This window comes from Podarcis vaucheri (assembly GCF_965113315.1).
Source record: "Podarcis vaucheri genome assembly, chromosome: 5".
NCBI lineage: Eukaryota > Metazoa > Chordata > Lepidosauria > Squamata > Lacertidae > Podarcis > Podarcis vaucheri.
The window spans coordinates 36362642-36387823 of NC_138763.1; the positions used below are offsets into that span (position 1 = coordinate 36362642).

General features: G+C 43.4%; 2 protein-coding genes across 6 annotated transcripts; both read right to left on the reverse strand.

Annotated features, from left to right (window-relative positions):
• Positions 1-312: 312 nt before the first annotated feature.
• On the reverse strand, positions 313-5631 carry COPS9 (COP9 signalosome subunit 9). The gene is made up of 3 exons (XM_082221993.1): positions 5479-5631; positions 3489-3561; positions 313-562 (listed from the first exon to the last, which is right to left on the reverse strand). The coding sequence occupies exons 1-3, from the start codon at positions 5581-5583 to the stop codon at positions 525-527; spliced, it is 216 nt and encodes a 71-aa protein (XP_082078119.1). The 5' UTR covers positions 5584-5631; the 3' UTR covers positions 313-524.
• A 2857-nt stretch (positions 5632-8488) lies between these two features.
• On the reverse strand, positions 8489-24980 carry OTOS (otospiralin). 5 transcript variants are annotated; one of them, XM_082221991.1, is made up of 4 exons: positions 24066-24980; positions 10536-10598; positions 10223-10249; positions 8489-8801 (listed from the first exon to the last, which is right to left on the reverse strand). In XM_082221991.1, exons 2-4 carry the CDS (start codon positions 10591-10593, stop codon positions 8617-8619), a joined length of 270 nt encoding a protein of 89 aa, XP_082078117.1. In that variant the 5' UTR covers positions 10594-10598; positions 24066-24980; the 3' UTR covers positions 8489-8616. The 5 variants fall into 5 exon arrangements, with proteins under 5 accessions (XP_082078117.1, XP_082078114.1, XP_082078115.1 ...); XM_082221988.1 differs by lacking the exon at positions 24066-24980 and adding an exon at positions 14768-14801 and having other exon boundaries at positions 10536-10629; XM_082221989.1 differs by lacking the exon at positions 24066-24980 and adding an exon at positions 10891-13311 and having other exon boundaries at positions 10536-10629.
• Positions 24981-25182: the final 202 nt, after the last annotated feature.

Below are 25182 nucleotides of genomic sequence, written 5' to 3' on the forward strand. Positions count from 1 at the left end.
CTAATACAAGATTTACTCATATTCTACAGGAATATTTTCATTGGCCAAATATGCTGGGCTCCCGAGCTAAACTGGGAGTGAGGAAAGCACACACTTAGAAGTATAGTCCCAATGATCTTTCAACATGCCACTCACAAGTAAATGGATTTAGGATTGAGGTGTTAAAACCTCCCACTTGCTTCTAATTTTATTGTTGGGGAATTTACTAAAAATGCTACATCCTATGCATACAACATTCCAAATAGCATTAAGAAAAAGCCATATTTCTATGGGCAACAACCAGTAGTCAACTGAATAATCAGACATGAGAGGTTTTGTTCAGATTTTATTGAAGCAAGCCTGCACAACTGCATCCAAACATTATAAGAGGAAAATAACTCCAGAATTCTCTTCAACCACCTTTGGCCATTTCAAAGTGCTCTTTCATGGCTTGGAGACAATATTCACATTTTCCTATCTTTTGTTAGGAATATCATCTGCTTCTACAAGAAACTTAGGTATTTAGCACAGCAGGAAGTTGAATTTCACTGGATATCGTCATCATCAAACATATCTTCAAAATCTAACAAAAACAAGGCAGTGAATTAACATCATGCATATTAATTATTCTGATTTTTAAAAACAATTCTGAAGAGCTAAGCAACAATGCAAATTTCCCAGTAAAGTGAGAGACCTGAATCTAATTATCAAACTGTACAATAGATTCAACTGAAACAAGGAAGGAGGTTATTATTTATGGGAAAGCCTCCCTGCATGAGCATGATTCTCTGGATACAACCCAGTGAGTTATGTTGTAAGCATTTATATCTAATGGCCAGTTTCTTAAAATGGCTTTCTCCACCCCACCCTGTTTTAGAGATTCAGGTTCCCACAAGTATGAATTCATACCACTCTCTCAGCCACAATCACTTCTGGTTTCCTTACCATAGTTATTTTGCCCTCTCTGTAGCCATTATTTGTGCATATAGCTTCCTTTCCTTAACTGCCTTTGCAGGTGATGCACTTTGAAGCAGGCAAAGGAAACACCAAAGCTCAGTGCAACACTACAGAAAACCTCCCCTATGCCCCCAATCATGGAAAGCCAAAGGAAGGAAACTGTGTGCTGCTTGTCAGCAGACTTAAGGGCACTTCCCCAGAAAGTGGATTTGTGGAAGCTTGCCCTGCATGTTCATTATAAGGGCTACTGAAAGTCACCAAAAACAATATGCTAAAATGGTTACCATATGGAACCCACCAAGTCACATTTACTAAGTACCCCTGGGTTGTATTCAACTAAGTGTTATTTATTTATATCCCACCTTTTTCTCCAAGGAGTTCGAGGTGACGCTCATGGTTCTACCCCATCTCATTTAACCCCCTAAATAACTCTGTGAGGTAGTTTAGGGTGAGAAGCAGTGACTGGCCCAGAGTCACCCAGTGAGCTTCATGGCCGAGTGAGGATTTGAAGCCTGGTCTCCCAGGTCCTAGTCCAACACTCTGAGTTGGCCCACTGAAACAAATGGACCTAAGGTACCGTATTTTTCGCTCCATAAGACGCACCTGACCAAAAGACGCACCAAGTTTTTAGAGCAGGAAAATAAGAAAAAAAAATCTGACTCAAATGTTGTCCTAAACTATTTAAAACAGCAAAGTGGGTGGCTCCTGTCCACTTTGCTGCTTTAAAGCGAGCCACAGTATGAAGAGATTGGAAAAAGGACAGACATTCCATTATAATGTAGCTGTTTTCATTATCACTGGGAAGTCAGTATTGGCAGCAGTCACAAAAATTAAAATTTGAGCATTTTACTGTTATTAATCAAAAATATTAATAGTCAAGGAGAGAAACCAGGGCTGTGCAAATGAGAAGTGCTTGGAGTATGGAGGAACAGCAAAGAGAACACAAACAGCAAAGAGAACACAAATGATTGTGCTCCAGTTCCTAAATCTCTGAAGTTTTCTCAAAACAGGCATGGTTGTTTTGAAAGGAAGATTCAAAATGGGGTGACTCAGCAAAGAACTGAGGAGGAAAAGAGGGCAAATAAATAGCTTCCATTCAATAACAAGAGAACACAATGTTTTTGGTTTGGTATAGGTGGACTGTACTTAAGAATTCGTATAATGAATTATAGATTTGGAGTGGAATATCAGTGCCTCTTTTCAGCAATAAAGATTAGCTGTGAGGAACATGGTCCACACACAAACACACAGGATGTCCGGTTATAGTTGTGCAGTTTAATCTGTTCCTGAGCCAGATGCCTGCTCGGTTTTAGCTGAGCTCACTATTACTGGTTTGTGGAGATGCTTTGCATGTATTTATGACTATTTCTGCAAAACTGCTACTTGAAGAAATCCCCAAACTTAATATTTTTAAACTTCAAATGGAGCTCAGAATCCAGTTAGGCAATCCTTTGCAGTTGAATTAGGAGGCACTGAGAGACAGCAATTTGCTGCTCCCCACCCCCACCCCCAAAGAGCAGCCCAGGAACACACAGCCTTCCCGCTGCTTGCAAACCTTGTCAGAGCTTCAGGGGAAAGCAAAGGCTATAGGCAGAGCAGCGTGGTTTCCCCCTACCCCCAAAGAGCACCCCAGGAGCGCAGGGCAAAGGCGCACAGCCTTCCCGCTGCTTGCAAACATTGCCGGGGCTTCAGGGGAAAGTGGAGGCTGCTGGCAGAGCACCGTGGCTCCTCCCCCCATCCCCGAAGAGCACCCCAGCAGCGCAGGGCAACAGCAATTTGGCTCCAGGCAGGGACCACACATTCGCTCCATAAGACGCACAGACATTTTTCCTTCCTTTTTAGGAGGAAAAAAGTGCGTCCAATGGTGCGAAAAATACGGTAATCATGCCCATTCATTTCAATAGGTTTACTCTTGAGTATGACCAACACTGGATACAAAGGAGTGGGTATTCACCACATGGACCCCAAATTACAGTCTCATCACAAAAGCTCTGGGCATTTCTGGAACAAACAGCTATAAATAAATGCAATTTGAGGGATCAGCATACATTCTCCACGTGTTACTATCACCATGCAGAAGCATTTCCCAGTAGTTTCTATTTAGCTGGCAACCCATTTAATAATAAAAACTCCCCCCACCCCCCAAAAAAAACCCCAAGACACACAATTGCCCTGGCACATGTGTTTTGAGTTTAACAGATAATTCTTTAAAAAGTCTCCATCTATGGCTTAACCCTCCCCTCCTGCTATGGAAACTTTGTTCCTCAGACAGGTTTTTGGCTTTAATTAAGGGAAGAAGACCCTATGATCCTCCAGATACTGCTGACCTCCCACTTCTGCCATCCCTGGCCATTAGCCATGCTGGCTGGAGATGATGGGAGTTGGGAGTTAGGAGTCCAACAATTCTGGAGGGCCACAAGCCATACATACTTTAATTTCTAAATGGAAGCTTTTTTCTAAGTACTGGTTAGAAAATCAATTTACAATCTGCTGGACAGTGGCTAAAATAAACATGATGGGTTTAAGAATTTAAAAATGTAACTAATACTTACTATTAAAGAAGTCTGCATGTACTGCCTTTTCATTGGCAGCTAAATCCATCAACAAACCTGTACTTCCACCAGCCTGAGAAAGAATAGTATTTAATCAACTATAAAAGCAATATACAGAGAATCATTATTGCACTGTTTCATATACCCTTTCATCTTGGATCTCAAACTTCCAAATCTGACTGCCTATGATTTTCTACCTATGCCACTACACACTTTCATCTTCTGCAGCCCTTACTGCAGTATAGTAGTTTAATCAGGCTTGACCCTCATTTTGTCCCTTTCAAGTGAAAGGATGCAAATAATATTTTCATGCCCTAGGCTCCTTTGGCTAAAGGTGCAGGGTAAATAATAGCAATAATGGGAAAGCACCTGCCCAGAAATAATAATGGAAAATGAATTGCGCAGAAATCCATCAGTGCACCAGGAGATGCCCTGCTGGGGAGATCTGCAGAACAGCAATGGAATAGAAGCAATCCCAAATGGACCTTGGATTATGCCAGATGCAAAATTTTCAAAGTTGACCCGATAAATAGCTGACTGGGGAAAGCTACTTGCCTGGCTGGTGCCATTTTGGTACCAGGCAAAGATCTTTTTTTATTTCCCCCATCTTTTAACTGTAATTTCTTTTGTTTCTGCTATGTGTTTATGTATTTTAAGTATTTATAAATCACCCTTCCTCAAAAGGAGCTCAGGGCTATGTACAACACACCCAAGTCATGATAGGTAACAGCAACAATCAGAGTAAAGGAGGACACACCATACGTGGGCAGGAAAAAACATTATGGACGAAATAATTGTCACACATAGGAAAGAATAATGATAACAGAGTTCCTCACTTGAAGTTTTATTAATTACTTAATGTAACAACACAAATAGAAATCATCAAGAATGCACCTGTTCTATAAAGGTTTATAAATTTAACTGGAATGTAACTGAAATTAACAAGATTTTGGAATGCAGGAAAAAAGCATTGTTATAATGGGGCTATTATTAGAATAATATAGGGAAACTAATAACAACTTATTTGTTTTTTTAAAGAGTAAAAGCATAATGCGAGGAAGTCTCATTATTAAAACTCTGATCCAAACACTGATGATGATGATTAAACATCATACTAAAAATGCCTTCCAACTGTTTCTGAAGAACAATGCCGGTGGCAGATGTTCATACACTGCCTATATATGCTTAACTGCCATTCTGTTTTACTGCATGGATTTTTAGTTTGCAACTTTTCCATAAGGCATCCTGAAAACTTAGTTTTAGGACAGCAAATACTACTGGAAATAAATAGAGAGGATGCAATGCTCACTTCTTGTCAATGCATCCATACTTTCATTTTCTCCTCCTCATAAGACTCACAGATAACTGGATCAAGTTGCTAGAGGAGGAAATTAGCAACAAAAGGCTGAAGTTATTTTTGCCTCCCAGCATTTTTTTGAGATATTCCCCCCTGCCTTTTTCAAAACCTCAGTATTATACAGGAAGCTCGAGCGTGCCTGTGGAACCAAAGTGCAAGCATGGGAGGTGGGGAGCAGAAGGGGGGGGGCTGAAAAAAAATATAAAAAAAATTATCCTATCGCACCTTCACACATATTACCGGCGCATTTTTATGTCTGTTATATTCTAAAGATATTTAATTGTGGAGTCCCCCCCCACACACGCTTTTAATCTGTTCGTATTTTTGATCTGTAAGCCGCCTCGAGTCCCTGTCAGGGGGGGAAAGGCGTGGCACAAAATAATTAAACACACATACACCCCTCTCCCGCCAGCCTTAGAAACGTAAGAGGTGCCTTGCTGGATCAGGCCAAAGGCCCACCTAGAAGACCCTTGAGAGGCGCCCCCCCCACCCCCCTGCTCACTCAGCACCTCTCCCTTTACACCCGAGGAGGGGAAAGAACCAGAGAAAGAGCCCAGGCCGCGCGGGCTTTTTAAGCAAGCGACAGCCCCGCGCGAGACCCCCGCCTTTTGCACTCGGGGCTCGACCGCTCACCTCGTCGAGGTCCACGTAAGGCCCCGCGCCCTCAGGGAACATCTCGTCCACCGCCGGCTTCATGTCCACGACCCTCTGCAAAACTTTTCGGCTACCCTCCAACATCCGGTCGGAGTGTGAAGCAGCTTCCGGTCTCTCCAGGCGCGCGGAGGAGCGCCGTCTCTATGGCGTTCCGCGCGCGCCGGGCTCCTTTGGAAGTGGGCTGGCGCTCCTCTCCGCGGGCGGCGGCGGCGGCGGCGTTCCTTGCTCCGTCGGCGCGGTGCGGCGGGAGGGGATCCAGGCACCGCTTCAGAAGAAAGGGGAGCGACAGCAACGCTGCTTCTCCCCATCTCAGCTCTCAATTTATCCGGAGGGATAACTTTTACGAATTGGGCTGTTGTTAAAGCTTACCTGGGAATACGTCCCATTGGACTCAGCGGGGCTTGAATCAGAATTGAAATTAATAAGATTTTGGAAGACAGAAATAAAGAAAATCATCAAACCATCAATTCTAGAACGCGGGGGGACGGGGACGGACCTAATTATATAATTTGGTTTTTGAATTATTGGTATTAGTGCTTTTTTTCTTTAAAAAATGTTTAGGAGTACAGCCATACCTCAGGTTACAGACGCTGTAGGTTGTGTTTTTTCGGCTTATGGACGTGCCGAAAACCGGAAGTACAGGAACGGTTACTTCTGGGTTTCAGCGGTCGTGCATGTGCAGAAGTGTTAAATCGCGCTTTGCACATGTGCAAAAGCGCTGGATCGCAATCCGCGTGTGCACAGACGTGGTGCTGCGGGTTGCGAATGCTGCAGGTTGCGAATGTGCATCCTGCATGGATCACGTTTGCAACCGAGCGCCCACTGTACTGTCATTTTCCTACTCGTATTGAAGTACTGCCCCTCGATGAGGCCAAACTTAGATTCACAAAATGTTTAGGGGTATGCGTACCCCCAGATAAAAAGCACTGATATTAGTAATTGTATTATGAATTCGTATTGTTATAATGAGGCTATTATTGGAATGTAATTGAAAACTAATAAAAACTATTATTAAAAAGAATCAGAATTGGAAGGGACCACGAGGGTCATCCATTCTGCAGAACTCTTGTCCCCACCCCTAAAGCTGGGCTCGAACTCACGACCCTGAGATTAATAAGAGGCCCATTCTCCTCCAACTGAGCTATCCAGAGGGTTTTAGAATCTTACTGTTAAAAAGATTCCAAGGAGGAAGACAAAGGCGTGAAAAAATGCCAGTGTGGTTGCTTTAAAAAATAAAAATAAACCACTCAGCCCACTGTGTGGGGAACAGAGTAGCAGGGAGTCAGGGGGATTGAACAGGATGGCATGGGATTCCCAGGTGCCATTTTGTCCAGGGCACCTCAGACCTGGAAGCATCACTGCCTACTGCTATTCCTGAGAAGCTGCTTTATACCCGGAAACTACAACTAATCCAGAATGCAGCAGCTAGACTGGTGATTGGGGGCGGCTGCCGAGACCACATAACACCGGTCTTGAAAGACCTACATTGGCTCCCAATACGTTTCCGAGCACAATTCAAAGTGTTGGTGCTGACCTTTAAAGCCCTAAACGGCCTCGGTCCAGTATACCTGAAGGAGCGTCTCCACCCCCATCATTCTACCCGGACACTGAGGTCCAGCACCGAGGGCCTTCTGGCGGTTCCCTCACTGCGAGAAGCAAAGCTACAGGGAACCAGGCAGAGGGCCTTCTCGGTAGTGGCGCCCGCCCTGTGGAACGCCCTCCCACCAGATGTCAAAGCGATAAACAACTACCTGAGATTCAGAAGACATCTTAAGGCAGGGAAGTTTTTAATGTGTGACATTTTAGTGTATTTTTGGTTTCTGTGGAAGCCACCCAGAGTGGCTGGGGAAACCCAGCCACATGGGCGGGGTACAAATAATAAATTATTATTATTATTATTATTATTATTATTATTATTATTATTATTATTATTCTGAAATCAGACCATTGGTTCATCTAGCTCAGTTCTGTCCACACTGCCTGGCAGTGGATCTCAAGGGTTTTAAGAATGAGGCCTTCCCAGCCGTACCAAAGTCATGGGAGGTTGTGGGAGGCAAAACGTGCTCCACCACTGAGCCAAGTCTTTCTGATCCTGGAAGCAGTATGTAGTCATCAAAACTAGTAGCCATGGACAGACTTATCCTCTACAAATTAGTCTAGCCTCCTTTAAAAACAGTTTTAGCCGTCATGTCTTGTTGTAGCAGCTTCTATACTTTAACCGTTCACTGTGTGACAACCAATTTTTTTTATCTGTTGTAAATCTCTGACTTCATTGGATGACGCCTGGATCTAGCATTATTTAAAAAGGTGAAAAACTTCCTCTGCATATGCATCATTTTATATTCTTCTGTCATGTCCACCCTCACCTTTTTTTCCTAAACTAAAAGGATTCAGTTTCTCATAGCACTAATCTTGGTTGCTTTTTTCAAACTCTACAACATCCTTTTTGAGATGCTGTTTCCCGAACCATAGGTAAAAAGATACCCCTGACCATTAGGTCCAGTCACGGACGACTCTGAGGTTGCGTGCTCATCTCGCTCTATAGGACAAGGGAGCCAGAGTATTTCTGCAGACAGCTTCCGGGTCATGTGGCCAACATGACTAAGCTGCTTCTGGCGAACCAGAGCAGCGCACGGAAACGCCGTTTACCTTCCCACCAGAGCGGTACCTATTTATCTACGTGCACTTGATGTGCTTTCGAACTACTAGGTGGGCAGGAGCTGGGACCAAGCAACGGGAGCTCACCCCGCCGCAGGGATTCGAACTGCCAACCTTCTGATTGGCAAGCCCTAGGCTCAGTGGTTTAGAACCATACTGTGTTCCTAATCATAGACGCATGCAATGTCATCACACAGATTTATAGAACTATGGATACATGGGGCTCTAGAGAAAACAGCATTAGAACCAAATAATTCTTTATTCTGCTTGCAAAAAAAGGCAAAAAAAAAGGTAAATAGTAAGTATATATGGTCTACTAGCCACACTAAGATTTAACAGAAGTACCAGGAACAGAAGTTACGTATTTGATATAAAAGAAGCAGTGGAATAACACAGTTGTTAGAAAAGTAATTCTGGTGATCCGTTGGTATTGGTAATTGTTGGGAATCGCCAAGTGAGTTAGTGCTCATGATCTGGGACATGATATCCAAGAGTGCTTCCAAGAGATTGATGAGCAAAGAAGGTCCTGGCCATCTCATTGATTCTATGGTATGCTCCCAAGATCCGGAAGTATTCCACATATGCCCAGAAATCGTTGGCCGTGAAAGGCCAATAGGGCATGTTTGCAGGCTGTCTGTAGGGGTCTAAAACAAAATATGCATGAGGTTCTTTCCCCCCCGATAACCAAGACATTTAGGATTGAAGACTCATGCTACCTAAACAAATACCTTTTAGTCGCATTCCCTGAATGGGGCTGGTGCTACCCTTTAGCACAGTTGCCTTAATAAACAGTATGCTGCTTGCATCTGTTTCCCAACATATTTATTCAAAGTATTTTAAGCTGCTGTTTAGAGCTACGCCCTCGTGAAGCAAGTGAGAGAGAAGGTACCACAGGAAAACAGTCGCTGCAGAACGGATGTGCTGATTAGTTAGTATGAGAAGTTGCTCTGACATCACAAGCTATATGTGGCATCCGTTAAAGGTAGCCATGGAGATGAAGGAAGGTCTTCAAGGCCCACCACCATATTGGTCTAAATATTAGCTGCCTTCGAATATTGGCCACAGATATCTTTAAGAGGAATAAGAAAGGCCCTAAATCTCTGGCACCATCCAGTGCTTTTTACAATTTAAAGAGAACGTGGACCCTCTAGTGTTTTTTCTCACCAGGCAACTAGCACCACCTGTTGAGAAGGTGGGGTGATCTGTTTACCAAAACTATGAAGTAAATGGAAATTCCTCTTAAATCACAGCTTCTCTATGTATAAAAGTGCTACCAGAGGCCACACTCCAGTTTTATACACACCAGCTTGGGGTGGAGGGAGTGTTTCTGCTACATGAATATGCTTCTCATTGAGCTGAATGCTGGTTTTCTCCTCCTGATTGCTGCAAATGTTTGGGGAGACTGAAAGAAAAAGCAACCAGACCCCGAAACATTGAAATATGAAGTCATAGAATCCATGGTGGGTCTTTAAAATATGGTATATAAATCCAAATAACCCCAGCAAAGTGAATAGTGCTACATAATACTTAAATTTCAAGTTCAGCTGGATGCGGCCATATAATTTAGCTTTAATCAACATTGTGCTGCCAATTTGATTAATGTGCTCTGGCCAGGGGAATCAATGGTCATCTGTCTGACTGCAACCGGTTCCATGGAGACCCAATTCCGGGATGCAAAGTTCTAGCTTCAGAAACTAGATGGAGGCAGCACTGTTTCCCATCTGCAACTCCTGAGTCAGGAGTGGTGCAGCCATCCTAAATGTTATTAATTCAGTATCATTGCAGATTGTGCTATTTCATATGGTGATTTACATTCTGCCTTGCGAACAGTTTCTTAAAAAGGAAAACGTTTATGTGTGTTTGTAATTTTGGCAATTGCAGGTTTTAGTTCCTGTTCCTACTAAATGTTGAATTGATGCTTTCTCGGGGCTGTCTGATGCAGCTCAGTTTCTTTCAAATCTCCTCTGACATTTGATCAAACTTCACATTTGCAAGAATTCCTATTTTTAGACAAACTAGAGATGGGATTGAGCGAGACAACCACAAACAAACGAAATCCCTTTACCTTCTTCATCCTCGATCGGTCTGGCACCTGTAATTAGGGAAGAAATTCATCATCAGCCACTCGGTGAAAAGCCACAGTTTTACAAAGAGCTGCTGCTCCGTCACCACAAAACTAATAAGCAGCTAAGTTTCTGGTTTTCATAATACTGTAATAAAAGAATATTATGTTTCAACTCTCACTCATTACGCATCGCGAAATTAAACATTCATTATATTTGAATTCTGTATCATATTCCAAGCATATTGCAATGAAGAAAGTAACTGACCGGGGTGTGTGTGTGTGAAACAATATATATCTATTGCAATAAAGTTACCTGTTTGTGTGTTCCCCAAAATGCAGAAGCAAACTATGACCACGAAGGTTAACTTCATCTTTCCTGCAAGGAATATTTGTGTCTGAAGTTTAGCCTGTATAAAGAATAATGATGATGATGATGATGATATCAAAATATAGAAAGGCTCAATCTACACATTTTCTTTCTGCATAACATACACCTTTTTGTCTTGTGAACAGTACACAACCCATTACATTACTAATTGCAAAACTTTTTTTTACAAAGTACAATGATGCTCTTTTGTTAAGCCCCCTGCAAACATCTACATTTTGCATGAAATTTGATGCCTTGGAAACCACTTACTATTGGGATTGGTTTTAACTTCAGAAATTACCTTCCCTTCTTTCTTTTAAATCAGCGGACGTTTGTAGCTTTGAGTCAGCCGCAAAATCCTGAATGAGCTTCTATTGCTGCAAAATAGCAGTACTGTTTTGAAGAGGCTGGAGGAGTGTTTGTAAGGGAAGAAACGTCACTCACGCAGCACACCAATCTGACTCTTTCATCCTAATCTTGAGATGTTTACAGTGTGCTGCTAATATGAATGGGGTGGTAGAATATCAGTGGTGCAAAACTGCAAATCTTGGAAGTCTTTTATTTTTTCGCCATTTCACTTGTATGGAATCCAGGATCCAACTTCAGTCATCTTTAATATATTGTTGCGTAATCAGGTGTACCATACCTGGTGTTAAGTGCTGTGTGTATGACTCTGCTGAGTGGACAGAAAATCTCAGAGTTAATTTTTAGGACATCCAGATTAATTCAGTTTCAGTCATAGTTCTTGAATTTAAAGCAGTTTGTTCCTACTGAAGCACGTAAGGTTAATGCCCTAATCTTAAACTGTGGTAGCATGTCTGCCTTGGTTGTCTGAGATAAGTCATAAATCATCTTAAATCCTAGCAGTATTTAATGGTGTTCTGGATTGGATTGCCTGACATTCCAGTTTATTCTCTGTAAGAGTAGATCTTTTCAACCAGAAGGCTTTAATGATGATGATGATACTGGCAGCAGGAATTGCTTTTGAGTTAAGTGATTATAACTTTCATTTTTTCACCACTATTTCAGGAGTGGGGGAACAGTTGGAACATGCTGTTCTGTGCTGTTTTAGCAGCTAAAGGTGCCTCATGTGGATTTCAGTCTACAGCAAAAAAAGCTAGGAGGAAAATTGAATTCTGAGGTATTTCACTGCTTCTACAAAGACAGCTCAGAAAGTGTTGCAGATTTGTTGGCTCGCTTCACGATGATACCATTGAAAGATACAGAGGACCTACTTAACCCCAGTAAAATTAGCAAAAATGTATAGAACAAGTACCAATATATGTTGGAAATGTAAAGGAAAAGAAGGTAAATGGAATTGTAATGTAACAAAAAAATTCTGGGAAATATAATGAAATGAAAAAAATGTTAAAAATAGCCTTTTTTATTAGGAATTATAGGTACCGTGATCCCAAAGATCAGAGGAAACTGGTCACATATGCTACAATGTCCGCTCGGATGCTACTAGCCCAGAGACAGAAGGAAGAGGAAACTCCGACCAAAGAAGAATGGCAAATCAAGCTGATGGACGATGCCCAAAGTCAGCATGGTGCAAATGCATCAGTGGAGCCAACTGCTACTGATCCTGCCTACTTTTGCCGCAGCTTATACCCACCACCCAACCCCCAGACTGGAAAAGGTTCTCTGCTCCTGATTTAGGTGGCAGTTTGTGTCTTAAAGATGCAGGTCACTAAGAGCCCATTACACCAGTAGGCCATTATCTGCCGTGGTTTGTTAAACCTTCCAAGAACCTTCAAAGCCAATAGCAGCTCTGTCCAGCGGTACAGTGGTACCCTGGGTTAAGAACTTAATTCGTTCTGGAGGTTCGTTCTTAACCTGAAACTGTTCTTAACCTGAGGTACAACTTTAGTTAATGGGGTCTCCGGCTGCTGCTGCGCCGCCACCACAGGATTTCTGTTCTCATCCTGAAGCGAAGTTCTTAACCTGAGGTACTATTTCTGGGTTAGCGGAGTCTGTAACCTGAAGCGTCTGTAACCCGAGGTACCACTGTACTGCCCATTCCATGGAAGCTGTCATGTAAAGCTCAAGATATACAGCAGAATTGTTCCTCACAGCTCTTCATACCTTCCTTACACTCCTTCTTAACTAAGGAAGAAAATTGCCTCCTGAGGTTTGATTAGAACTGCATCCTATAATCCTGAGAGATTTATAGTAGCCACCACTTTTGTCCCAAGCATTAGAGCAAGCCATGGTTGTTCATTTTCATAAGCTGAAAGAAAATATGCCTCCCTCTGAGCCCTGTATCAATGATTGCTGACCAAGTTTAAACACAACATGCAGCCCTAAGTAATTTCCCCTTCACTTTTCAAACAATTCATGCAGCCTGACAAAAAGCATCTGGAACTGAGGCACCTGCTAGAGAACACTGGGACTGAATTAGCATTGTAGTCTGTAGTTCTCATTAGCCAGCATATCCCAGAATGAATTCCCAGCAGTGTAGGACACAGGAGCCAGTCAAGCACCAAGGTGTATCACTTAATTTTATATTTGCCATCCACCTATTTGCCATCTAAGGGAAAGGTTCTCCCCGCTCCCCACAAACATAACATACTGAAAGTATAACAGAAATGCAATTTAGTAATGCTCCCCACAATTAACTTTTTAGTGACAACTAAAGTGAAGTACTTAATATTGTGTATAAATGATTCTGGATGCATGAAATAGTTCTGTAATCCACACTATAATTTATTTTTCAGATATTTTACATCAGTATGCAGTGGTGGCAAGAAACTGTGATGTGGAAAGTGTCTGGATCTTTAAGTTTTATCTCACATTATTTGGCATTGCTTGCCTATCTGCTTTGAGATACGTCTGTTACGACGGCCAACTATGTAACAGGTGAATGGTTACTATCTACACAGTAAAAAACCCACTGTGTTGTGGTTGCACATTGAGCAGATTCAAGGCAGTTTACAACTGGGGCTGTTTACAGTGGATTCTGCTGCCTTTGTTTGTTGGCTGTCAGGACTGTAGCAAAACGCCTTCCACAATCCTGGGAAAGGTAGTTTGTTATGGGTGCTGGAAATTCTAACTCTGTGAGAAGCAAACTATAGTTCCCACGATTATTTGGTAGAAGCAATTTGCTTTAAATGGGATGTGACAATCAACAGCCTCTTGACTTATTCTTTGCCCTTTCTTTGTCAAGGAGGGTTACTCAATGCATGCTCCAATTTCAGACCGAGTTTTCCAGTCCCAGTGGAACCGGAACATGGGTGGAATAGCACAATGACATCACCTGCAGAGTAACTCTAGATGTGACAGGGAAAGGGGAAGGAAGAGACATGAGGCTGATGCTAGGTGACTGCTCCCCGTCTGCCAAAACATCTGGCTCCACGTTGGTTCCCATATAACGAAGGAGCTGTTGGGTGCAATCTTTTCCTTCCTTTTCTTTTTGTAGTAGAACAATTGTTTCAGGGCCTGTGCATCCGTGAAGTGGTATAGTTGAAGATAAAAGAGGGGAGATTCAGCTTCTTCTTCTTTTTTATCATCTTTATTAATTTAAAATACAATTTAAAATACAATCATACAATAAAGGTAAGTACAACAGAGTTAAGCACAAAAAAGAAAAAAGAAGAAAAAAGAAAAGAAGGACAAAAAAGAATTTAACAGTAGCAAGAAAATGTCAATTGAAAAAGAAAACCAAATATTTATACAACATCATGTCTTATCCAATAAAGTCTTCTATGAAAAACTTCCAATCGTTTTCATTATACTTTTTCTATTGTCTTGATTTTATATTTCAGCTTCATCATGTACAGTGGTACCTCGGGTTAAGTACTTAATTCATTCCTGAGGTCCGTTCTTAACCTGAAACTGTTCTTAACCTGAAGCACCACTTTAGCTAATGGGGCCTCCTGCTGCCGCCGCGCTGCCAGAGCTCAATTTCTGTTCTCATCCTGAAGCAAAGTTCTTAACCTGAAGCACTATTTCTGGGTTAGTGGAGTCTGTAACCTGAAGTGTATGCAACCCCAGGTACCACTGTATAGTGTTCATGAATGCACACATCAGTTGCAGTTCGGAAAAGTGTATTAGTAGCCTACATACGATTGACAGGCTTTACCTAATTAGAGTCCCAGAAGTTATAAATAAAGTTGTATAGGTAAACGCAAACCACAACAAAAGCAGGAGACAAGGGATGAGTGAAAAATGGCTCTTGCATAGAACAATTGATCAGTTTTATTTTGCTTATTCATTCTGAACCTCTTGAGCAGAAGCCTCAACTCGGCATTTTGCTTGCTTGGCAAGGATATATGTAAATTCCTCACTAGGCATGCCAAATCAAATTCCACACTGGCTGGAGCCTGTCCAGACAGTACCTTCTGTACTTTCCTGTACCCTCTAGCACTTTTAATATACTGAAAGCACACACACTCCCAAGGATCATCTGGAGAAAGCAACAGTGGTGAGGTGTCTTGCTCACAATCCATACAGTGGACAATGTCCCTATTTCACAATGTGTATTGTCCCACGACCCAGTAAGGATAAGAAATTCCAGGGAAATGCAAGCCAGGCAATGCAGCGATCACAGTCTCATGCAGACACTGAAGCATTCAATAGCACAGCATCTGCTGAAAGAACTTAGTATTCCCCCTCCTGGTATCACCTACAAAACAGTTTCTTTGTTTAAAAGTTTACTTATAAATATTTCAGCTCCATTAGCTGAGAAGCACATTAATCTGCACGATGCAATGAACTGGGCTCAGTTATGCAGTTGCAAATTTGTAAAAGCAGAGTAAAAAAACAGAGAAAACATTGCAATCACACAGGAGAACAGGAGCGATATTTTCACCAATGAAGCCCTTGGGAGATGTCTTATTCTGATTAGATTGTGAGCTCATCCTTTCAAATGGCTCAAAGAAGGCAACAGTTTACCTTTTCTTCATGTGTGTGTGTCTGAGAGAGAGAGAAGGAGAGAAATTCCAAACCACTTATAAAATAACTGCAACACAACATGATCAACATGCATCAACATGATCAATATAATCTGAAAATTGCTAAAATCAGTTCTTTTGTAATGAGCCATGTTTGGGTTTGGGTCTGGGCTTTGGGGCGGGGAGAAGGCAGATTGGTATGTAATAAAATAATAATAATAATAATAATAATAAATTATACCCCACCCATCTGGCTGGGTTTCCCCAGCCACTTCCCAGCCACATGTAGAATGTTGAGGGCAGGTGATGGGAGCCTGGGATGACAGTCAGGATGGTAGTATTTGTGAGTTGACAGCTGGAATAGGGAAAGGGAAGAGAATGGATAGAGGGTCAGCCCAACACATTTTGCTGCCAAAGATGGAGCAAGGGATTCCTCCCCGCCCCTCACCAACACCGCTCAAGGGATATAGCATCCACAGCTGAGTTATTTTGGCACCTGAGAATTGAGCAATTCATTGCTCAATTCGTTGTGCAATTGTTTGATTTTTAATATTTTTTATTGTTTTATATTATCCTATTGATAATTTTCCAATATGGCTGAAGCTGGGACATGCCCTAGAATTTATTGATGAGTGTATGGGCCCATACCCCCCTTTTAAAAACAGCAAGGAAGTAACTAAATAAATATTCTTAAATGTGTTGGGAAAATAGGGTTGGCACGCATTGCTTAATCACCTGTACAAGCTAAAAGATCCACATAATCATGCAATCCAGAATCAGGGAGCAACTCTATATACAAGCAGCTGGTGTAAAGCAGGACAGTGTAAATTAATCCCAGGTGAAGTTACACCAGATCCGGATTCTGTTCAGAAGCAGAGCTACTGCTGTCTGAGCTAGCCTGGCCCTAAGCCTGGCAGAGGGAAAACAATCTTTTTAAATAGTTGTTACACTACCCTTTCTGCCAGCTTAATTTATGCTGGGTTGCTGCATCATGCACCAAGACTGAACTGGCTAAGGATTTAGCCTGGGTTCCCCACTCTCTGGTCCTGCCACACCCCCAGAATGCCCCCTTTTCAGGGCTTTCATCAGCCTAAAATCCACCAGGCTCAGTTCAGCCTGAGATATCTCTCCTTCCCCATCTCATCTCAACTGGGATCCAGCAGCTGAGCCAAGCCCAGCTGATTGCTGATTGTTACTATTTTGATGTGGCAACCTGATCTGGAGCTAGAAGTGTAATTGCAGCCCTCAAGATAAATCCAGGCAACTCATCGTCTGAAAAATCCAATGCTGCTGCTTTAGATGTTTGTGATTCTTCCTACATGGAAAGTGCTTTGGTGGTGCATGCCGTATTTTGTTTCGAAATGTGTCAGCACATGAGTTTTATGTCTTTCCCCTGCCCATCAGCGTTTTCCCTGCAGAATGATCATGACGTCTGAAGCAGATTGATGCCTATTTTAAAAAATCACCACTTTTGTAGGGCAAGAGATGGTCATATGTTTTATGCTGTCTGCAAGCGCCACCTACTGCATAACTTGTGAAAGGAATGGCTATGAACTTGGCGGAAGGCTGCTATAACCCTGATGGCCCTTTTGCTCAAGTTCTGTTTTGTGCTGTGTGACCAACATCCTATTGTACAGTGGTACGTCAGGTTACAGACGCTTCAGGTTACAGACTCCACTAACCCAGAAATAGTGCTTCAGGTTAAGAACTTTGCTTCAGGATGAGAACAGAAATTGTGCTCCGGCGGCACGGCAGCAGCAGGAGGCCCCATTAGCCAAAGTGGTGCTTCAGGTTAAGAACAGTTTCAGGTTAAGTACGGACCTCCGGAACGAATTAAGTACTTAACCCGAGGTACCACTGTATCTCCAAAGAAGTATTGTATACCCAGCCACCATACTACCCCCACTCCTTACATACTTTCACTCTGTTTCATCTTCAAATTGAACCACCATGATGGTGGTGGCTATAAATAGCCATTTGAACATGCTATTGCCACATCCTAGCAGACTTGTCAGTGTTAGCTCCCAACAGAGCCTACCTGATTGAGCCCTGAAGCATCTATGATGCCTGATCTATTTTGCCTGTTACTCTTTGGCATTCAGGGGACAATAGGAGGATTAAAAAGTGCTAAAAACAATGTGAGTACTGTATTCTTGCTCTGGGAAAAGTAGCCTTCCATAAACCAATGGCACGTTTCTTGTCTTAAATTTTGCCTGCACCGCTAGCAGATTGTGATCATCCTTCCTGTAAATCAAGACTGCACTCCCTTCAGCTTGTAAATCCTTGCTTCAAATTGCTGTTTCATTGCAGCAGTTCTCTTTATCTTAAAACCATAACAAATCTGCTTAAATATCTCTAATAACTCCCTGGAAAGTACCTGGATGTCTGACAAAAGAAATCCATCATTGGTTTAGAGAGATAGCATACCGTTTTTGATTAACATATTATTATACCCTCCACGGTACCCAGTCATAGAGTTCTTGGTACATAACAGAAAGTGGAAAAGGCTTGACAGTGTTGAATTTTCCTCCAGTAAGCTTGAGCAGACATTGCTAGTAAACAAAGCTGGTTAACACCAAGTTTTTATGAGAAATGTTACGATTAGGGACTGAGAACCTACTGCTAAGTTCCCACAGCACTATGGCAGATGGACACCAGCCTGCACTGTAGCATCTAAAGGATCACATGGTATGAGTAAATAACCTGCTTCCTTCCCATCTGAAAGTCCCCATCGCTAGAGCAGGATGGGATGTAGCCACACAGAAGCAAGTCCAATACTACTCTTGCGATGGGAGACCCAATCAACATGTAGTGAGGAATGGAGACAGTGAGTATGGTCCTCTTCCCTCTAAATGTTGTCCATCTGAGTAGGAATACATATCTTAGGGTTGGGTCCTGTCTAAGTTACTTGAACACAGACCTTATTGAAATGGGTGTGACAAGTTAGTCTTCTTGATGATTTACCTTACATCCCATTACATTCAAGGAGAACTAAGTTCAACTAATTTACTCTGGATCCAGCCCATAGACCAACATGAGACCAGGCCTTCTCTGCTGTGGCTTCCCGTCTGTGGAATGCACTCCCCAGGGAAGTTCGCCTGGCACCTTCACTATGCACCTTTAGGTGCCAGACAAAAACGTTCCTTTTTAACCAGGCCTTTGCCTGACTTGATCTACATCCTATACTCTTTTAAAAATGCTGGCTCTTTGGCGGGTTTTTATTGGGTTGTTTTTGTTTTGATTTCATGTATTTGATATTTTATGTGAACTGCCCTGAGACCTTTGGGTATAGGACAGTGTGTATATGTATATAGATAGATAGATGATAGATAGATAGATGATAGATAGATAGATAGATAGATAGATAGATAGATAGATAGATAGAGGGAGAGAGAGGGGGAGAGAGAGACCAGCCTAATTTTGTGCAGGTGGCAAGAAAAGAAAAATTAGGCGATAGAGGGGGGGGGGGAGATGTCCCACCTATTGTTGGTTCTGAATTCCATCCACTGCCTGTATGGGCCCCCAACAGAAAAAAGGTTGCCCACCTCAGCGTATATCAGAAATATGTTGTAAGCTGCAAAGGATGTTTTAGTTCTTATACAAGTATTGCAACTATCAGATTCTACCAGTACCCTGAGATTTTCGTAACTGCTTGTGTTTTCCTTCTACCCTGAACTGCATGGCAAAACATCTAAGAGGATAGTCACTAGACAGATGTCAAGGCGGGAGTCGGGAGCAAGTCAGCAATACCTCACAGGGTGTCAGTGAAGTTAACTCTCTATTCAAAGAAGCAAAACAGCTCTTTCCAGAAACTCTTCCCTAGTGAGCACTGAAGATCCCCATCTTCCCACAGCTTCCTAAGTCTTCTCCTCTCCCGGGTCTTTCCCAAGCAACCTGAGATTTCTACACTTTGTCTGTCTCTGCTGCACCCTCTTCAGGAGAGGGGAGCTGGTCACAGCAGGAAGGGGAGAGTCCCTGGCTTCTTCCACAGCCTGCCTCCACTCTCCCTCTTAGCCCCCCATCTCTCCAGCCTCCAGTTCTGCCTTGTATTCTGGACAGCCCTCTGCATAGCCTCACTACACTCTGTTATTTCTTCAGCTTCCAACACCTCCTCCTCCTATTCTGCTCCCTTTTCCCGCTCCGGCTACTCCTCACTGTCCCACCACCAATCCCCTGGCTCTAAGTCTTCCTCCCTTGGGGGTTCCTCAGCTGGAACCTCCCAACACCCCCTCTGTATCCAGCCAGTCCATGGCAACACACTGGCAGTTACCTCAGTTCCTCATCTGTCATGATATCATTCCATATTTTTTGTGCCAGCAATTTTTTCATCTGCTTTTAGCCTTCACACAGTGAAATTGGCTATGCTTTGAGGTTCTTTTATTTCTAGCATCTCTCCTTCTATATTAAATTCCCAACAGCGACATCTGAAAGCCTAACTGTTTCCAGATATCCATGGTTCTTCAGATCACTTTCTGGTTAACAAGCTCATTGAAATAAATAGGCCACGGGGTTGCTGGGCTGGAAACTGCAGCTGAAGGTGTGACAGCTTTCCTGCAGGGTGAGAAAATTCTGAGTCAGGAAGCTGGTTAGAGCTTCCAGCTGACTGCAGAGCAAACCAGGTCCTCCTAGTGACCATCAGGCACCCGTCCCTTTGCCTGCTCTGACACCACCGACAGCTGAAGCAGCCTTATACTGCTATACCATTGGGTCCATCTAGCCCAGTACTGTCGACAGTGACAGGCAGTGGCTCTCCAGAGTTTTGGACAGAGGACATTTCCAGCCCTAACCTGAGATTGAACCTGGGACCTTCTGCATCCAAATCATGTGCTCCTCAAATGAGCTGCAGCCCTTCCCCTCATTAAATACTAATTTGCATCTTGTTGTCCTGCTTGTTATCAAGCTCTCATATCTGCTGGTGGTCTGTTAAGAATTGTTTTAGAAAGAATTGGACTGATCTTAATGATAGACTTGTAAATATTGATAGTTGTTGTTGTTGTTTAGTCGTTTAGTCATGTCCGACTCTTCGTGACCCCATGGACCAGAGCACGCCATGCACTCCTGTCTTCCACTGCCTCCCGCAGTTTGGTCAGACTCATGTTTGTAGCTTCAAGAACACTGTCCAACCATCTCGTCCTCTGTCGTCCCCTTCTCCTTGTGCCCTCCATCTTTCCCAACATCCGGGTTTTTTCCAGGGAGTCTTCTCTTCTCATGAGGTGGCCAAAGTATTGGAGCATCAGCTTCATGATCTGTCCTTCCAGTGAGCACTCAGGGCTGATTTCCTTCAGAATGGATAGGTTTGATCTTCTTGCAGTCCATGGGACTCTCAAGAGTCTCCTCCAGCACCATAATTCAAAAGCATCAATTCTTCGGCGATCAGCCTTCTTTATGGTCCAGCTTTCAATTCCATACATCACTACTGGGAAAACCATAGCTTTTACTATACGGACCTTTGTTGGCAAGGTGATGTGTCTACTTTTTAAGATGCTGTATAGGTTTGTCATTGCTTTTCTCCCAAGAAGTAGGCTATCAAAAATTGATAGTACCATGCTTTAAATAGATGGTGACCCAAGATAGTCCTATTCCATCATGTTTATCCTTGGTGGTTGTTTTAATTAGCTATTCCTTTGTACAAAGTTTAATCCAAATCATGTAGAGCCTGCCATTCGAGCCCTGGATGAAAAAGTGTTTGGCCCATTAATGTGGAGACTGGGGGTAATTTGGGGAATGGGCAATTTCATTTTATACCAAAGTATCTACTAAAAATGAATGGTTTGGCAAGTGTGGGGTCTCTTTTACCGCTGCAGCTATGTGGTTTTTTCCTAGGAGGTAGCTCCTGGTACAATTTTGTCCTATTCATGGCCACAGGAAACTGCCTCTTATCAAGTCAGACCAGTCTAAACCAGCCTTTGCCAACTTGGTGCCCTTTAGATGTTTAGGATTACAATTCCCATCAGCCCCAGCCAGCACAGCCAATAGTGAGGGATGATGGGAGTTGTGGTTCATTATTCTGGAGAGCCCCAGGTTGGTGAAAGTTAGTCTATTCCATTCGTTCCCACTGCTCAATTATGACCAGAAATATTTCTTTGCAGACAGTTCCTGTAATTTATCTATTATTTTACTAATGGAGGAACTTCCTCCTTTTCTATCCCCTGACTCATTGTTCACATACTTATGGTCATCTTTACAACCATGAGAAAATCAGATGGATGACTGCAATTGCTAATATTTATCCAAGGTAGACAGGGATACTTCTCAAAAATACTTCAATTGCTTTCTTGAAGCCTCAAGTGATCACAGCTGCTGAATTTATATCCCGTGCTTAAGCATCTGGTGTATATTTGTATTAAGAATTAACAGACAAGTCCTCCCAACCTGTGGAGAAATAATAATTTCCTCTACTGCTGATGACCAGGCTCTGAGTGCCATTGCTCATGTAGTCAAAATAGTAACACGGGGGTGGGGGGGAGGGGGGGCAGGCATCAGCAAGCTTATGAGAAACCCAAGGTTTGCCAAAACACAGAATATTTAGAACTAGTGACTGCCCTCCTGCTGGCTCTACTTGCCACCCTTAACCCACTTAAGACCTTGTCATCCCCTCCTCTTACAGCTCACCCAAACCGCCCCACATTTTAGACCTCCTTCCCATCCCTATTCATATGGCCTGCCTGTCTCTGATGATGCCACTTCTGCCTTAATAGTGGAGGGCAAGGAGGAGAAAAGTGATGGCGGCAGAGCAAGATAGTTGCTGAAAAGCTGTCCTGGTGTGTCATGACCATTCCACCGCAGCTCACCTGGGTTGCCCACCTGTGTCGCTTACCTGGGTGGCTCATGCCACTCACTTGGGCTGCCTATGCCGCCCACTTGTGCCAACTGCCTGCTTGGGCCACCCACTCATTTCCCTCTTCCTTGTTGCCCTCCAACCTTGCCGTGATGGCCCAGCAGCATCTCTTGTTTGACTCCACAGGCTATTCCTTGAATGGAAAGAATGAGAAAATGCATTATGTTTTCTCAAAGAACCTTTCATCGGTCAACCTGTAGGTCTTTTAGAGCTACCATAGATTCTGGCATATTAGGCGACTGGGCATATAAGACGACTCCCCAACTTTTGCTGTTAAATTATAGAGTTTGGTCGCCCGCCAAGCGCCGCCAGGGGCAGAAAGCGCACCCCTCCGCTGCCTCTGCCATTGCAGCAGCAGCAGCAGCAGCCCTAAGGCGAGGCGTTTGGTGGGTGGAACTCACTCCCTCCTTCCTGGCTCCCTCCCTCCGGAAATCTGGTGGTCCCCATGGTGGCAGGGCGGGCAAGCCCCGGCCGTAGCCGTGCACCACCTTGCCACGAGAAGGGGAGGCTGCCGCGGTTGCTGCTGCTTCAGGAGGCGGCCAGGGATTGAGGTGGGGGACAGCTCTTACCATCCTTCTACCCATCGCTGTTCCAAGCCAGCCGCTGCCACTGCCACCTGCCACAACCATACCTGGCGTATAAGACGACCCCCGACTTGAGGAAGATTTTCCGGGGTTCAAAAGCCATCTAATACACCAGAATCTACAGTATATTTGGAAGGTTTAGTTCTGACAGTGATTCCTCAGAAGATACTGCAAAGTCAATTGTGCATAGATACTTGAAATATACTCAGAGTCGAGAGTGGATTTTATGCTCTTTATTCAGCTCATAGTGGTGAGGAGGAATGGAATGCCTCCCCCAGAATGCCTCCCAGAATGTTCCCCCAGAATGCCTGCTTTATATACATTATTTACACAATGGGCCCCATGTGATTGGCTAATTCCGGGATTCTCCTGTAGGCCAATCAGGTTGCGGATTCACTTCCACCTGGAGCTGGATTGGGTGGGTCCTGTGGACCAGACTGCTGAATTCTGAATCCTATTGTTCTAGGACCAATCAGACTGCTGCATTTGGATCCTATTCAACTCAGTACATAACAATACTGTTTCTGGAGGTCTGGCATACCCTACACTAGAAACTGACGATATAAAATGACCCTTTTGTAGACCCCTGCATGGTAACGTTAAATTTGCAAATCCATGCAAGAGCAATGAAGAGTCTCGTGGCATCTTAAAGATGAGCAAATAAGGAACCTCCAGACTAATTTGGTACATCACAGGTCCCAGTTAGGACTGTGAGGCTATTTCCCCCAAACCACAGCCACCTCACACCAGATGCCCTGTGGGGAGCTCAACTGAACAGCCGCTCCCTGCAGAAAGAAGGGTTGATGGCACCACCCATCAGCTGATAAGTGGTACCTGCTGGATTAGCTGAATGACCAAGGCCCCTCAGCGGACCTTGCTTGCACAGCTGATCCTTGCAGAAAGCAGCTTTGCCAGCCCAATGCCTGGTGCTAGGGAAGTGCTAAGCGCAGGTCTTGCAAAGCACATTGTGTGGTGCTTCCCAAATGTCGGCTGATCCCATCTGCTAGAGCCGATCTGGTGCTTCCACCAGTGTGTTTGCCCCATGCCAATCTCAATACCACCTTGTGTCTCCCTTGATTGCAGCAGCAGTGCAGGCAACCTGAGGTCAGGTGAGCTCCAGCTCCCCAACGGGTCATTTGCTACTGAATAAGGAAATAAATACCTATGGATGTTGTTTGTATAAATCTGCACTATTACTCATCTCTGCAACTCCCTCTTCTTCTTTTGTCCGGTGCAGCTATTCATGCCTGGTCATGCCTTCACAGGGATGGTTTCAATGGAAGGAAATGTGAGAGTTTAGGACTAGGAACAAAGAAAACATTTGCAGAAGGGATATTTCTAAAATTATAAAAGGATATGAAAAATGAAACACTTATGAGAAAACTGCCAAATCACCCAAGCACCCTGTGGGCTTCTCAAGTAAAGGTACCCCTATATGAAAATAAGGTTGTTTCCATGTAAGCACAGTCTGCAGGAAGGTTGTGTTTATAAGCAGAAAATTGAACTTCAGCTTAATGAAGAACATTTGTCCCCAGCGGAACATCTTGTCAGCTATAATAACTCTCCTCAGCTTTTATGACAACCCAGAAGAATTATCTTCTAAGAAATATGATCAAAAGACCTATAAAAAACCAAACAAGGAATTTACTGGGAAAGATTCTAAAAGTAGGGAAATTAAGGGGGAAATACAAGGAGAGTGAACCTACCAGCCATGAGATATAAGTGTGGCTCAGTCTATTGAGTCTGACGTAAGTGACTTAAAGGCAGACTTATGAAAAACCTTCACAATGGGAAGACTATCTGCTTTTCATTACTTGATTTAGTCTCAGGAGCAGATTGACCATCTCGCTAACCGCAGCTGATGAAACTCGCAGTTGCTTTGGAATGGGAAATGCCAACCCGGATACAATGCCAGTCTCCAAATGCAGCAGGGTTTCACAGCTGTATAGAAAGGAAGGCTCAAGTCTGTTGGGGGGTGGGATTCAGCATTGTTTGTTATTTCAAAGCCATTTTGAAATGGCATGTAGTGGGGGTGAACAAATCCTCACTCTGAAATTTATTTGAAGTCATAGTACTGAAGAAGAAGAAGAAGAAGAAGAAGAAGAAGAAGAAGAGGAGGAGTTTGGATTTGATAGCCCGCTTTATCACTTTCCGAAGGAGTCTCAAAGTGGTTAACATTCTCCTTTCCCTTCCTCCCCCACAACAAACACTCTGTGAGGTGAGTGGGGCTGAGAGACTTCAAAGAAGTGTGACTAGCCCAAGGTCAGCCAGCAGCTGCA